Source organism: Periplaneta americana, chromosome 8 (genome assembly GCF_040183065.1).
Source record: "Periplaneta americana isolate PAMFEO1 chromosome 8, P.americana_PAMFEO1_priV1, whole genome shotgun sequence".
NCBI classification, from domain to species: Eukaryota; Metazoa; Arthropoda; class Insecta; order Blattodea; family Blattidae; genus Periplaneta; species Periplaneta americana.
Window position 1 is genome coordinate 22,263,558 of NC_091124.1, and position 17,554 is coordinate 22,281,111.

The window sequence follows — 17,554 nt, forward strand, 5'->3', positions numbered from 1 at the left end:
AATATGTTATATAAATAATATTGTTAAAATATTAAAATGAAAAATAAATCATTACATAACCTTACCGTTTGTTTTAAGTTCGCATTTATAGACTGGGGAAAAAAAAGACAGACGTATATCACGGCCTGCTGGAGTATAGTAAACACAGAAAACATTTCATAGCAACAATGTTGAAGAAAGATATTTTGGTTTTCCGAAGTTGCCGTCATTAAACAGAAACCAAGATGGAGATTTCATTGCAACTAATTAGAAATTCGTCTTTCAGGTATGTAATAAACGATCTTCGCACAAAATAATGTACGATACACGAGCGGTATGTTTGTTTTCATGTTCTCGGAAATTAAAAGAGCTCAACTACATTTCGCTTTTTCAATCTTTTCCTCGACCATGAAAACGTCAACATACCGCTCTTGTAACATATATTACTATTTTGCGCGTTCGTGTTTTTTGCTATATTTACAGCTATTGATGTTAGGCCTTGAAAGTTAGAATTCCCACACAGAAACTTGTTGCTAGGGTAACTATTCTTCATAACATAAAACTATACTGAAATAGACCCATTACAGTGCACTTATTGTTACATTGTAGATGAAATGAGATGGGGATGGAAGCGAAGATTGCTGGTGGAATGATATAGGGGAAATGTGAGTACTCCGAGAAAAACCCTCTGCAACTTCTACTTCGTCCACCAGAAAATTCCATTACGACTGACCGCCACTGCAAAGCTCAGAAATAATTTCCGAGGAACCATCCAAATACGAGTATCTTACAGCAAACGGTTTTTTTCTAGCAGTGAAGTTAGTGGACAGAGATGGCTGCTGAGGGAGGGGTATGCCTTGAGTTTAACCGCGTTTGAGGATATGACCGCGTGTCCTAATACTACGACCCTTCTTTCTGTGTGATGGAGACCCTCTCAGAAACTACAATAAGAATTTTCAATTACTCTTGTAGCCTTCTTAAATGCAGTTCATTGGTCGTTTTAAAAGAATAGAATAAACGAAATAATAAATAATTTAAAATGATATAATATAAAAAATAAAATTAACAAAAAACAAAATTACATAAAGATATAAAATAAGCTATAATAAATACAATAATTAACAGGACTTTCAGATGACAGGACAGCCGAAAGAATATCTGAAGTTGTATTTTATCATTTAGAAGAATTTAACTTTAACAAGAAATTAATTGCGCAAACGTACGAAGGAGCATCTGTAAATATCGGGCAGTACAATGGCTTAGGAGCCATCTTCGTAACTAAAAAGGGGAGGAGAATCAAACTTTACTACAGATAAATTGCCAGTTCCAGTATGAATGAATGAATGAAATAGCCTTTGGATTTCCCGTGAAGGGCTATGGCCTCCTAAAAGGGGAGCTCTTTAGAGATCATGCGGTGAGCTAATCCGCATGACGGTAGATTCTGTTCTATATAAGTTTTGTTCGTCGTTTGTGTGTGTACACTTGCACTCTCACTCGATACTGGCAAACTGTAGCGATCTCCATTCTTCTCGGTTCTTGGCTATTCTGGACCACAGGGGTCCAGCTAGGCTCTTGAAGAAGTCCGCCCATCTGGTCCCAGGTCTTCCTCGGTTTCGCCTCCCGATGCGTGGGTCCCACGTGGTGGAAATATGCGCCCATCTGCAGCCTTGGAGTCTCGACACGTGGCCTCCCCATTTCCATTTCAGGCGTTCCCCTTGGTGTGCCATGTCTCTGGTGTTTGTCATCTGCTTGAGTCTGGTGTTGGAAATCTTGTCTCTGAGGGAGAGTCCTAGGATTTTCCTCTCCATTTTGCGCTGGCAGATCTGAATCTGCGTCTTCTGGTTCACGGTCAGTTTCCAGGTCTGACAGCCGTAAAGTAAGGTTGGGAAGATACAGGATCGCAGCACCTCCAGCTTTAGTTTGCGGTTCAGTTTCTTGTCAAGGAGTAATTTCCAGTATAGTGAGTCAATATTATTAATATTAATACTATTATTATTACTAATAATAATAATAATAATAATAATAATAATAATAATAATAATAATATTATTATTATTATTATTATATATATATATATATATATTATATATATATATATATATATATATATATATTCAGCTTCTTGTCTATGCAGATGACGTGAATATGTTAGGAGAAAATACACAAACGGTTAGGGAAAACACGGAAATTTTACTTGAAGCAAGTAAAGCGATCGGTTTGGAAGTAAATCCCGAAAAGACAAAGTATATGATTATGTCTCGTGACGGGAATATTGTACGAAATGGAAATATAAATATTGGAGATTTATCCTTCGAAGAGGTGGAAAAATTCAAATATCTTGGAGCAACAGTAACAAATATAAATGACACTCGGGAGGAAATTAAACGCAGAATAAATATGGGAAATGCGTGTTATTATTCGGTTGAGAAGCTCTTATCATCCAGTCTGCTGTCCAAAAATCTGAAAGTTAGAATTTATAAAACAGTTATATTACCGGTTCTTCTATATGGCTGTGAAACTTGGACTCTCACTCTGAGAGAGGAACATAGGTTAAGGGTGTTTGAGAATAAGTTGCTTAGGAAAATATTTGGGGCTAAGCGGGATGAAGTTACAGGAGAATGGAGAAAGTTACACAACACAGAACTGCACGCATTGTATTCTTCACCTGACATAATTAGGAACTTGAAATCCAGACGTTTGAGATGGGCAGGGCATGTAGCACGTATGGGCGAATCCAGAAATGCATATAGAGTGTTAGTTGGGAGACCAGAGGGAAAAAGACCTTTAGGGAGGCCGAGACGTAGATGGGAGGATAATATTAAAATGGATTTGAGGGAGGTGGGTTATGATGATAGAGACTGGCTTAATCTTGCACAGGATAGGGACCGATGGCGGGCTTATGTGAGGGCAGCAATGAACCTTCGGGTTCCTTAAAAGCCATTTGTAAGTAAGTAAGTAAGTAAGTATTATTATTATTATTATTATTATTATTATTATTATTATTATTATTATTATTATTAGTTTCTGTCTTGGTCATAAGTCATCAGTCTCATAATATCCTACATACAAAAAACATCACGAGTCGCCACTGGGATGAACTATAGCTACGAGTGAAGATCTGGACACCTCGTCAATAAATAATAATTCACACTCGCGAAATCTCTGTTTGATGTCCTCTTTTTCCTTCTCGACTTTTCTGCAGAAGTCGTCGCGGTCGCACTATCATCTCTTTTTAATTAATAGCAGGACTCACACGCCCACTTCTGTGTCGTACCGAGCCTTATAAGTGCTGTCTCAAGTCCGCAAAAGAATTCGTTGTATTCACGTAACAATTCACAATCCCTAACTTGTGTTGCGACGCGACAGAAGCTTCAAAAGTTGAGTAGGAATTTTCGACAGAGAACAATCAGTTCTCTTTATTGTTTTTTTCTTGCATTATCGTAGAAGCAAGGGATATTACAAACAATAGCTGGTGTTCGATTAGTTACCATGCGTACTCTCAGGCCAAAAGCTCAATACAAATTCTTATCATAGTTTCTTTCAAAAGTACTGGAATTGGTATCCTATCGTAAAATTATGACGAAATTGAAATGAATATTCTTCTCGTTAAGGGTACATTGATGTGAGATTTTTGTCATTTTTGGTTTAAAACAAATTGATTTTTTGTTTTTATCTTAAAAAAATTGTTTATGGTCTAAAGATGCCCTCTGCCAATTTTCATGGCCATACGACCGGTCTATCAGCTGTTTAGGGCCACATTTTTAAAATGCTGCGCGCTCTGACTGAATTTAAATGCCCCGTCTAAGCCCTCCGCTCTGAATTCTGCGACCATTTTGGAAACTGCGCTGTATGTCATACATTATTATTATTAGATGAGATTTCCGATTGAGCCAGTGCAGCTTCTCGAGTTCTCGAAATAGTTCTTCATAGACTCTCACAAACGTCAATTCAAAGGCTGCTTTCCTTTGAAAGACATTCAGTTACAAAGGAGAGCACAACTCTTGTCTAAAGGAAATTCCACTTGTTGATAGTAGCCATAACAACGTTCTTTCCATGCTTGGTTTTTTGTTTTTGATATAAGAAATAATTGCAAGTTTCAAACAGTTGATTTGTAAATAATAGTTATCTAGTATAGTGTTTTCATAAGTTTACAAACAGTAGTTTTTTCAGTCGTCATCTTTATTTACTAGTGTAGGTTAGGTGTGCACAGCGTGGTAGTGTATATGAGGGTAAGTTCTGCATATAATAAGCTAGGCCTATATATTTCAAAATGCCTAGAAAATAAAAAAGACAGAGATCTGGTTCATTATTATCATCCCGGAAACTTAGATCTACTTACTTCTTGTAGATCAATTACGTTTTAACTACTTGTGTTTAATATTTTATGTTAAAATTTGTATTACGTTAAATTCCCGATGTTGAGTTGCTTTTGTAACGAGTATATAGCAGCGCGCCGGCAACTAATACAAATTTTCAAAGAGCGGTAGAGCGAAGCTATGCTCATCCTGTAGCTTCAAAACGTTAGAGCGGATAATACATAGTTCAAGCATCATAAAAACTACATAACAACTGAAGTATCATGTAACGTTCAGAAATCATAAATTCGTGATTTGTGAACAAAACAGGTAACTGATTCTGAAATTCTGTATCATGTTAGAGAGATACTAGTATCATATCTTGCTTAGAGTTCACAGTCTTTTGTATTTCACCGTGTTAATACAGAATAGCACAATGTGCAGCGTGTTATTCAAGACCTCTCGTGAGTGGCTAAACAATTGACGGCCTGTTCTTGTGTGCAGATGGATGTTTTCTCTGAATGGCAGGCCTCGAACCACAGTTTCATTGTGTTGTACGTTATGTTCTGTACAACAACAGAGATGATCACTCGCGAATGAATAGAAATTTAGTAAAACAAATCTGTTTTAATGTTTACGTAACAATACTGATGGTAATTACAGCAAAGTACACATAAATACGGACAAATAAGGAAAAAATGGGTCACGAGAATGTCGCACATGTTCTGATTGTAGCTGCGTTTTATTCGCTTCCTAGTAATGAATTTCCCATATAATGTCGCTAATGGTATACTATAGAGTTATGTAAAAGTAAGTTACATTTTTAAATGGATACAACATTTTAAAGGGTTCGATTCCCGGTTGGGTTGAATTTCCTGGTTGATATTTTTCAGGGTTTTCCCTCAACCGTAAGGCAAATGCCAGGAAATTCGGGCCACAACATCCCTGAATATCACCGGCCTCATTCATCACCGAAATCATATTCATATTCAGATATCCTACTAATTGGAACACATGTTCTGTAGTATTGAATTTCTTAAATAAATAAATTAAGCTTATTAGGCCTATTATATAATACTGTACAATTGAATATATTAACATAGTGTTATATTTACTCTGTAATTTGCCAATTATAGCTACATTTTACATTTTTGGCTATGATATCTATACTTAACTCTTTTTAATTTATTTTTATTTGGTATTTTTTATTTATATCTATATCTGTGTCTTTTATTTACGTAGTATCTATTTGTTTTTTTATTTTTAATTTGTAATTACACTTGTATCTTGCATTTGTATCTGTTTTATCTCTTTTTTCATGTTATATGCAATTCTATGTTTTTTGAACAAATATCTGTACTGTCTATTGTAATTGGGGCTTTGCCCTGTTATAGACATAAATAAATAAATAAATAAATAAATAAATAAATAATACATATACAGTCGCCATCTAGTTCACAACAATAGAACCAGTCTCAACAATAGTACACAGGCCTTCGGATTTCACCCAAAAGATTAACTCGCGATATGACCAGAGATGTTAACGCGAAAAAAAAAAAAAGACATTAAAAAAATTAACGTATAAAAATGCTAACACATTTTTATGTATCGAACAACGGGATCTCTTTATTTATCACACTCATTTGTTTTGGTTAACATGGTAACAGGTTTTGTTTATAATGTGCCAAAAATGAATTTACTTATTACTGAATTTTTAAAATCACTATAATTGACTGTGCTTTAAAATGGTTTTGACTTTACAAAATCGAGTTAGTCTTGTGTTATTATGAATGTAAAAGAAGTTTAACACACAGCATAATTTGGATCAAGCACGTTGAAAAACATCTGACGCCATAGTTTCATCAAAATCAGAACGTTCCTCCTAATTTTTCGCGTCAAACAGGCGTCTTCCGATCACTGTGTGCCGTAGGATTAGCTAACATTCGCCTTATAGTTGAGAGAATCTCGGAAAACCCAACCAGGTGATCAGTCCAAGAAGGAATGGAACCCATACGATAATACAGATTTATAATTTTTGTATGAAAGATTTTAATTGAATGGCTCAGAGCCATAATGGGCCAAGCGCCATTTATTAAAAACGGAGAAAGCAGGGGTTAAAGTTAAGTGAATACCATAGTTTAATGAAGATTGATATATCATTTATTTTTAATGTGTATACTTTATATTACTTGCTATATGTTTCCATTGAATTATGGTAATAACTTCATTTTAACCCTTGTTTTCTACGGTTTTAGTAAATGGCGCTTGGCCCACTATGGCTCTGAATCCTTCAATTGTACTAGCAGGAACAGTAGCTGTAGTAGTATCAGTAGCAGTAGTGGTAGTGGTAGACTCTAAAATAAATATTATTCATTACAACTTATTTCACGTTTGGATTTTAATTCATTCAAAGAAATGCAGACATATTATAGAAAGTGTTCAATTTATCGAACTGTTTACAATGCTGAAGTAATATTTTTCCAACTTTAAATTGCTTTAGATGTTTTTAGTTATTTGACATATTTGCGAACACATCTTTGATACAGTCTGTAGGTATAATATTGCGTATCGACACTAGAAAAAAATAATCTAAACGAAAACAAAAATAAAAGTAATTACATACTGTATATGCAATGTCGTACGAAATCTGCTAAAATAATATAGTTAAATTAAAATTATATTTGCGTGTTTTTAAACAGAGATTAATAACAAAAATATAAAACACATGTAGCAACGTGTGCACACAAAGTTTTAAATTGTTTTGGAACAGTTTGATTTTGTACGTAGATATCAATCTTATTCAACAGCTTGTACTGTCCTTGACGTCCATGAACAAATAACCAACAAGAAAGAACATACTATTTTATTATTTTCAAGTGATGGCTTTCTTTTCCTTAGACGCCTTTCGCCGTACTGTTCCGCGCATCGAACCCGAAACATTCAGAGAGTATTTAGCTGTCATACTGAAGAGTTCCGTGTGTGAAATGACACATATTACAGTGCCTAAAACAACTCGTACGAAGTGCAATACTAAATAATTTAGTGGAACAATTCGGACGCGATATATTTAGGCTATTATAGAAGGAGAAAGTGTTGTATGTGTCACGTGTAATTTCAGATTATTACGAACTAAGAAGTACTGTTTTGAAAGACACTGTAATAGTAAAGCTCACAAGGAAAATGTTGAACGCAATTCAAACAAGAACCAATCGAAATCAAATAGTCTGTCACAATTCAATATATAGACTTACGTGACATGTTGGTACACACAAACAATCCATTTATAACTTTAGACAATCCCCACTTTAGATAATTTCTGGAAAAATACACAAATCAACATTTCCAGGAGAAGCAACAATACGTAAAGAGTATTTACCAATTTTGTACCAGAATACGATTGCCAAAATTCGAGAAAGCGTAAACGATCAGAAAATATATGAGTTTCAGTTGATGAGTCTACAGACGTCAGTGGTAGATATGTGGCAAATGTGGTGGTCGGTATACTTTCCGAGAACTGTGTAGGAAAAAAATTTGTGCTAACTTCAGAGAAACTGGAAAAAGGTAAACCACGTAACTATTGTCCAAGTTTTTTATAAGGCTGTGCGCCTTTTATGGTCGGAAAGGATTAAATATAATAATGTACTTCTTTTTGTCACTGATGCAGCTCCATATATTATTAAGGCAGCAAAACAGCTTAAAGAGCGGTATTCCACCACGGTGCATTTAATTTGTCTGGCGCACGGACTGCAAAATTACGTCGACATCGCATCAATTAGATACGTACGAAATGTATGATTATTGTATGTATGCAATTCATATACTCAGGACTGTACGTCTGAAGCACGCACAGTGAGTTGCTTACCTGAGAGTTCAGTACACTCGCCACGAACGCTCCAGTCATACTTAACTTGACGGTAAAAGGCCCGCACTCCCGCGGTTTAATAATAATAATAATAATAATAATAATAATAATAATAATAATAATAATAATTATTATTATTATTATTATTATTTATTTATTTATTCGTTTATTTATTTAACTGTTTATTTATTTATTTATTTACTTATTTGTACTTATTTAAGTACAATATAAGATATGCTGCTCAAAAGAATAATTAGGGGACCAATTTGAAAATTATGATTATGTCAGAACGGAGAATTACAAATGAATGAAGAAGACATTGAAGATATTAGAAAATAAAATGGAATAAAAACAAAAATAATGAAGCAATTATTATTATTATTATTATTATTATTATTATTATTATTATTATTATCTTCTTATTATTCTCCTTCATTCTTTTCTAGGCCGCATCCAATTTCCGTTCTGTGACTATAAAGACTGATCAATCCATTGGTGATATTTGTAACTAATGGCTGGGGGGCTCATTGTGCTAACCACACGATACCTCCATTCTGGTTGGATGATCGTTCACCTCTGCTTCGGCATGTGGCCGTGAGGCCAGCAGCTGGCTGGTCGGTCTTGGCTCTTCGTGAGCTGTAGCGCCACGGATTATTATTATTATTATTATTATTATTATTATTATTATTATTATTATTATTATTATTAATAAGTTCCTGAATAAACAGTTACCTGGCATTCTCAGAATTTGTTGACTACATTCTGATTGATACTTTTTAATATACGTTATAGTTTCTTCGAAATTTCATTTATTTCGGAGTTCCTTTATTCTAATTTGTCTATTCTGGTCACTCCATTTAAAGTACGTAGGAATCTTCATTTGTGAGCAGTTTATGCTAGTTTTATCATGTTGAAGAGTCTACAATTCAATTTCGTAGAAAAGAGCTGCTTTTAAAATTATGCTGTGGTATCTAATTTGATTTTCTTTTTTATTTGCTTTGCAAATATCGTTTTAAATCCCATTTAAACCGTTATCTATACTAGGCCTAATAATAAATATGTAGCCGAAATTTTTCTGGTAATTTTCGATTTTCCAAAAATAATTGGCCCTAACATATATAATTAACCACCCTGAAAACGAAAATCGCTTTTTTGAAATTTTTGTTTGTATTTCTGTCTGTTTGTTACCTTTTCACGCGATAATGGGTGAACCGATTTATATGAAAATTGGAATATAAATTAAGTTCGCTGTAACTTAGATTTTAGGCTATATGACATTCAAAATACGTTATTTAAAAGGGGGGTTATAAGGTGGGCTGAATTAAATAAATCGAAATATCTCGCTTATTATTAATTTTTGTGAAATATGTTACATAACAAAACTTTCTTTAAAAATGATTTCCGACAAGTTTTATTCCTCACAAAAGTTTGATAGGACTGATATTTAATGAGATAAATGAGTTTTAAAATTAAAATACAATGCCATCTAAGGCGGTGTAATGAAATGAAAACAAATGACTACGTCTATAAGGGGCCTTGGACAACAATAATCGAAAGCTATGAAACATAGCCTACAGAGAATGTTTCTGTGTTTGTATGAAGTAATATCGAAAGCTAAATTAACAGATTTGTATAATTAATTATTATTTCACCATTGGAAAGTGTAGTTTCTCTAGATGGACATAATGCTATAATGTTATTACAGTAACTTGTGAGTGCTCTCTGGACCAAAATGACCGCATTTTAATTATTTAAATAGAATTTAAATTAAGTAACATATTAAACGATTTATCCTTCTATCAAACACGAATGTTCCCTGCATCAAACGTCCTATTTTAGTTATGTAATTACTTTATATTTATTTCTAACAGGTGCAGCGGAGCGCACGGGTACGGCTAGTATTACAATAAATTCCTTTCTACGTCTTTTTGTTGTTCTACTATGCAATATGACTTCCCAGACATATCACCTTTGTTTGCTTTTCCCACTATCAGCTGTGTATCCGGCAAACTTGTTCTGAGAGAACTTCGTTATCAATGGTTTCCTGAAGGGAATATCTCAACTTTCAGTGATTTTTACATCTGTATGAAGTTTACATGCCCTATTTGTACTTTATAGAAATCATTCTCCTTGGTTTTTCAAACTGACAACATTTTTTGGTGAAACTCATATGAAGAATGCAGTTGATATTCAAGTAACACACATCGTATGAATAGTATTTCATTAAGTGAGGTCGGATCCAAAATCTTGACTACAGTATAACTTAATCGCCATTTTTTATCATAATAAGTGTAAATTAATTTGTAATAAATCGCCATTTTGTGAAAGAAAATATGAAGAAATGTTATTTGAATGAATAAATAAATGCTCCAGCCATCATATTTGCAAGAACAAATGCAATATGCTGACCTTTAATAATATTACTGTAATACTTTTCATGATGTCCTTTTTAGATAATGGACAGAAATTAAGCGTTTATTTCAAATAATAGGCCTACTTTTATCACGGGAGACTACACAAGAGTTTTAGTGATGTCTGATGTGTCATTTGATACACTGTTTTAATATTTACGTTTTGAGATTATAAATTGAAGACGTAACTGCAATAAGAGCCCATAGCCTCATAGGTCCTTTTTCCGGAGAATGCATAAATCGATTCTCCATAGTTTCTTTGTTATACCCACAAAGTTTCGTTGAGAAATTTTGAACAACAATGCTAGTAAACCTGTTTATTTTAATATATGTTATAGACCCTTTATATATAGAACAGTCGGCCTGGTTGGAGGAGTTGGTATAGCGCTGGCTTTCTATGCCCGAGGTTGCGGGTTCGATCCCGGGCCAGGTCGATGGCATTTTAGTTGCTTAAATGCGACAGGCTCATGCCAGTAGTTTTACTGACATGTAAAAGAACTCCTGCGGGACAAAATTTCGCCACACCGGCGACGCCGATATAACCTCGGCAGTTACAAGCGTCGTTAAATAAAACATAACATTTAACATTTCTATAGAACATATTCATACATGAAAAACTGCCCTCCAAGAATGGATCTTCAATCAACATCTCGAGTTCCACTGAAGAAAAGTAAAGTTAAGGATGTCTGACACTTATTTTCATATGCAGGGACATCACTTTATTTTTACTAACATTTTTAACATTAACCTGGCTATACTCGGAAACACTGTTACCCCCCTTCCATTACAGGAGTTTGGAGTTGCTAGTGCAATATGTAAACAAATCATTTTACTAGCTATAGGAGGAGAGAAAAGTAGTGTATCCATTTATGTTACAGGGAAATATAAGTTAGTATTACGATTTTCAGTTTGGTCATTACTTTACAATATTTGATCAAAAAACAGTAGAATAGTAACAATTTTTTTTCACAAACTCAAGTCTTCAGGCGGTTATATACATTATGTAATGTCTACTTTATTCGGCATATTACTAACCTAATTTATTCCTGAGAATTTTGTGAGCACTTCCGTAAGAAACCCCAATTTCTACAGCTAACTTCTTGACCGACTTATTAGGACCTCGCTGCATCCTTTCTCTAGCATCTTCTACAGCATCTTCTGTCACCTTTGTTGGCCATCTTACACTTTTCTTCCTTTCTGTACACTCTGTTGCTCTAAATTTATCTACCAGATTAATGACATTTCTACGAAAATATTCCGTAATGATATAATCAGGAAATTGTGAAAAAAAAAAAAAAGAAAAACTGATGTTCACATTCGGTTATATTGTAATTCCAGTTTCCATCATCGTCCTTCATACCTACAAACAGTAAAACAAAACTCTTATTTAATTAATGATGTTAAGTACCGTGCCATATTATAGGGTACCGTACTTTCGGTAACTCTAATCTTCACTTGTGCTCAGTCCACACAGATAAATTCAGTTATGCTACCCACCATACCTGTGTGAAAATAAACTTCAATAAAATAAGTTTTTTCTTCTATAGAAAATGCAACATATTTCTGAAACACACTGTTCTCTGTACTGTTTATTTCACTGCTAGCAACAGCGGCCGTAAGTTTGTGTGACTGACGTTAGCAAGGGCATAATGAAAGGGGTCGGAGTCAAGTACATTTAGAAACGCAGGTACAATAAAAATTGAAGTAAAAATAAAATGATGTCCCTGTATAAAAGAGGAAGAAGGAAAGAGGAGTATTTTTTCCAATCTTCTGAGACTATAGAAGAGGAAGAGGAGAGTGAAAGTGGTGACAGAGATGGGCAGAGAAATCGTGTGGAAAATATGGATGTGGAATGGAGAAAACTAATGTCCTACCTTGTTTTAAAAACTTTTTTTTTTCTTTTGCTATTCAACAAGTTCATGATGTGTTACTTTGTTTGAAAACTTCTATTACTTATTTTGTTTTGAAAACATTCTTAACTTTTCAAAATGTTCGTGATTTGTTATTCTGTGTGGAAAAAATGTCATAAAATCTAAATATTCATGATTCGTTATTTTGTTTTGAAAACATTTCTAACTTTTCGAAATGTTCGTTATTTGCTATGTTATGTGGAAAATATCTTAAGTTCTAAAAATGTTAATGAATATTATTAATAATATTCCTGTATATTATATAAAAAAATAAATAATAATAAATTTTTATAAACACTACACAAGCTTATATTTATTTTGGAATTGAAAGTACGTTCTCCAGAAAAGGGGCCCATAACATGCGTTACTTTAATACATTATTCTTTAAATACATAACATTGGATTAAAATGCTTTAGCATTTCTGTTACATTATGTAAAAATCACAATACCACTTATCCAGTAGTTTCATATTCATTGGTTAGTGCTTTAAAAATTCCAACTCAATGTATCTCAGAACAGCATTTCGGAGTGTGGGCCCTTATTGCAACTGCGACCTCAATTGTTTTAATGTTTACTTTTTGACATTGTACATTTTGAAAGGGAAGAAAAGAAAGTTAAAAATTGTATTTATATAGTTAATCATGATCAACCTAAGAAACTATTTAAGAATATAATTTCCCCGGCCTTGAAAGTTAAAGAATTTGGCGGTATTTTAGTCTAGGACAAACGGATCTGTAACACATGCCCCGTATTTAAGTAAAATTTTGTGTCCACGATCCTTTCTCGTCTCAGAATATTATTATAATTCTCATAATAATTATTGTGATAATGGAAAACTGAGAATTTCCCGATCATGTAGCAGGGAATATCTTTAGTGCAGTACGTGCCTACTGTCTTGGCACTTCCTAGCCCAGAGCACGTGTTCACTTGACACTTCCCGCTGATGCTCAGGTCGGATGACAATTGCGTAACGACTGGCGCACGCCCAACTGGGAATCGAGGTAACCCTCATAACCTAATAAATGAAGGCTCAACGAGCAGATATCCGTGTTGTGTACTAACCTTTCAGATCGCCGATTCCGTCTCCATCACTGTCTTGGAAAGATCGAGGATATATCTGGTATACTATTGATGTTTTCCACCAGTCCATGTTATCCTGCACAAAGAGAGGACGCTACTAGCGCCCCGAGCAGCTGTAGTCACATCTGTAAGCTGGAAAGGTCTCAAACTCAACGCGTAAGCAACGCCTACAAATTACCTTCCAGTTTATGACGTGACTTTACCGTATTCGGTGAGGTGTTGGATTCTTTTAAACTAGGCTATAATTTTTTTAGTCGGTTATTTAACGACGCTGTATCAACTACGAGGTCATTTAGCATCGATGAGATTGGTGATAGTGAAATGTTATTTGGCGAGATGAGGCCGAGGATTCGCCATATATTACCTGGCATTTACCTTACGGTTGGGGAAAACCTCGGAAAAAACCCAACCAGGTAATCAGCCCAAGCGGGAATCGAACCCGCGCCCGAGCGCAACTTCAGACCGGCAGGCAAGCGCTTTAACGGACTGAGCCACGCCGGTGGCCTCATCTATAATTTGTGAGGTTTATCTGTCAACGTCTTAGGAAAGGGTGACCAATTACATGATGTGCACAGAGTTAACAGTAAGTAATGGCCTTAATTTCAGGGGTTATTCTTTGAGGTATTTCAAACAAAAAAGTTTAATACAGTTTTGCTTCCTTTTCGAGATAGCAGTTGTTACAGCGTAGGGGGAGAAAAAGATTTATAGGTCTATTATTTACATACATACATACACACAAATTAGCGTAGTCCCGCTTCGTATAAAAATTTTAGATTACTAAATAATATAGTATCGTACATAATGTTCTAATTGCCTATTTATCATCCCTTTGACAGCTAAGAATTCATTTTATGTCTCCATTTTGATTTGTTAGGCTTTTCCAATTTGTTATGTCACGAGACGAGGTTAATTATCGTAATTTATGCAGCTTAATTTTTTTTTCTGAACGCACCGCAGCCTGAAAGCTTATTGTGCTTGTCGCAGGGATCGGTGATAGCAAATGGTATTTGGCAAGATGTGTCTTAGGTATTGGCCATTGCATTATCTGACATTCGCCTTACAGTTGGGAAAAAAACTCAGAAAAACCCGATCAGGTAATCAGCCTGAGCGGGAATCGAAAGAGCGTCCGAGCACAGCTTTTATAGCGAGCTAACTCGCATTATTTTATGAGCTATGCCGGTAGCCTAATTTCCAGTCTTGTTCTTCGTGAACCGTATATACAAGGGCTGGGCACCGGGAGCGAATCCAAACTCTAAACGGGGACGTTTAATATTCATCCATTACGGCATCAACGCTGTGCGGTGTTCGGCGGGGAAGAAAGGTGTTGAAGAGAAGTGATATTGCTCCCCGTGAGGGAGTAGAATTCGCTCTTGGTGCCCAGCCCTGGTTTAGACTCTATACAGAACTATAAAATGATCAGATCTCTGTCAACATAATATGAAACATACTTACATGAGAATATTCTTAAGGGGAGATTATTTGCCTTGTACCGCCAATGTTAAATTTGCTTATTTAATTACCCATTATCTCAGAAACTGCTGAAGATGAGCCGTTCAGAGCAGAAGTGGTGTAAGTCAAGAATGGGTAATGAGGGTTAAAGTAAACATTCTGTAAAATACAGCGCAAAGTAGCAGTTAATATTCACTTTATTTAAACTGTTAGTAGTCAGTGGATAGCAAGAACGACATATTAATTGCTACTTTTCGCTGTATTTTACAGAATTTTTACTTTAAACCTCATTATCCAATTTTGACTTACACCACTTTTGCTCGTATTGAATTTTTTACAGGATAAAGATACAAGGTTTCTAAGAAAATTGACGCAGATTTTTCAAGAAATGCAAGTGTTAAACATGATTTCATTCTTTAAAGTAATGTTGATTTTATTTTGGAATTTTTATGTACACAGTACATTTCACGGAATGCTGGGCGAACTGATAATACATTTTAACGATTCCTATGCTTTGTGGAATGGTGTAACGTTCCATGATTGTTTGTGCGAGATCGTGCGTAATTGCTTGGTTTCGGCACAAAACCAATCCGCGGTAAGTCTAAAATTCCACATTCAGTATTCCCAACCGAACACCACATAACAATTTCCCTATTCTTACCGCTTAAGTGACATATTCATTTTACTGTTTTAGGCTTCTAACATATTATTTTTAGAGACGTTCAATATAGTAATAATTATAAATTGGAAACTTACCACTGCAATTTCACCTAAATTGCACTGTTAATTATTGTTTTTAAATATTTGCAAAAATTAAGTAAACTCTACAACTCCACTAAAGTTACTGGATTCGTGATGCAAGTAACATTAAGGAAGCCGTGAAAAAATCAACAAGATTCCAGATGCCGATGTTATTACTGCAATATGTTATATAAATAATATTGTTAAAATATTAACATGAAAAATAAATCATTACATAACCTTACCGTTTAAGTTCGCATTTATGGACTGGAGGGAAAAAAAAGACAGACGTATATCATGGCTTGCTGGAGTATAGTAAACACAGAAAACATTTTAAAACAACAATGTTTTACAAATTTGCCGTCATTGAACAGAAACCAAGATGGAGATTTCATTGCAACTAATTATAAAAATCGTCTTTCAGGTATGTAATAAACGATCTTCGCACAAAATAATGTACGATACACGAGCGGTATGTTTTCTTTCAATTCTCGGAAATTAAAAAAGCTCAACTACGTTTCGCTTTTTCAAACTTTTCCTCGAACAAGAAAACTTCAGCATACCGCTCTTGTAACGCATATTACTATTGTCAACAACAACTTTAATCATGGGAAAAAAAAAATATATATATATGACTGCTATAGCTTCATAAACACGGAGTTATATGTTAAAAGTAGATCACTCTTATTGGAAGACCCGTTACGTTAAATATAATGCAAAAAAGATCTTAAAAGGGAGAACTTTAAATGTTTCTGAAGTAATTTTCTTTTTAACGTCATATAAATTCAAGATAAAAGAAACATAGCCTACCCGGTAGTCATGGAGAAGAACTCTCTGCTTAGGAATTGAACTCGGTAATGATGAATCTGTGATCGAAAATACTACCACTTCAGTTACCGCGAAGAGTGTGACATAGTGTAAATAAAAAGACACTATTTTCGAGAAAGAAAATGGATAAAGCGAAGCTATATTCAAATTTTTCATACGTTTTAAGTAAGTTTATTCCTTTACCGACCGCTGTCGTATGTAGATGATTGATTTGTTAAATGCGCTCATAACAATGTTATTCTTAAAGCCTGCTGCGCTCTTGTAGATATTTGCTTTCCTTAAAAACAAAAAGGAGTAGCACTTACCTTCACAAGCCGATTTAAATCGTTAATGCGAGGCAAGCAACATGCATGTCTGTAGGCTGGTAAGTAATTCGTTGCAACTGTAATATAACCACAGAAAATGTTGTACTGGGCCAAATATGTATGTCTCATCTGCACATGTGACGAAGTTTTGAATGTCTTTAAAATAGAGCAATAAACGAGTGACTCTTGTGTACTTTTCCATCGTCAACACTCATGCACAAACAAAAATCATAGGGATATACAGGGTGATTCACGAGGATTTACCGTCCTTTACGTAGCTTATTTCCGAAGATATTCTGAGCAAAAAATGTCATATAAATATATGTCCTAATCTCAATATTTTCAGAGTTACATTAATTTTAAATTGTAGTGAAGTACCTTTTTTCTTTAGTTTTAAGGGAGAAAAATTTACAAAGAGACAATGAACTTTTCAGTAGTATCATTTTCTTTAATTGGTTAGTGTTCTGAAGGTAAAAATTTGTTGTTAATTGCGGAACAACTGGATAATACCCACGGCAGACCAATATCGATAGTCGACCCTACTCGCTGGCCACTAGTCACCGGGCCGTACCGAGCCGTATCAAACAAAATATAATCGAAATGGTGGTAGTCAAATTCGCGACTATATTCTTAAATAATTCACTCCATTAGTCAAGTTCAAGGTTTTATGTAGTAAAACGGCGGTTTTTTGAA

General features: G+C 34.6%; 1 protein-coding gene across 1 annotated transcript in view; it reads right to left on the reverse strand.

Annotated features, from left to right (window-relative positions):
* Window positions 1-13,674, reverse strand: part of LOC138704571 (maltase 2-like) — a 47,911-nt gene extending 34,237 nt beyond the window's left edge. The window contains exon 1 of the mRNA XM_069832613.1: window positions 13,521-13,674. Within this exon, the coding sequence (XP_069688714.1) occupies window positions 13,521-13,608 (88 nt within the window). The 5' untranslated portion in view covers window positions 13,609-13,674. The remainder of the gene's footprint in view (window positions 1-13,520) is intronic.
* Window positions 13,675-17,554: the final 3,880 nt, after the last annotated feature.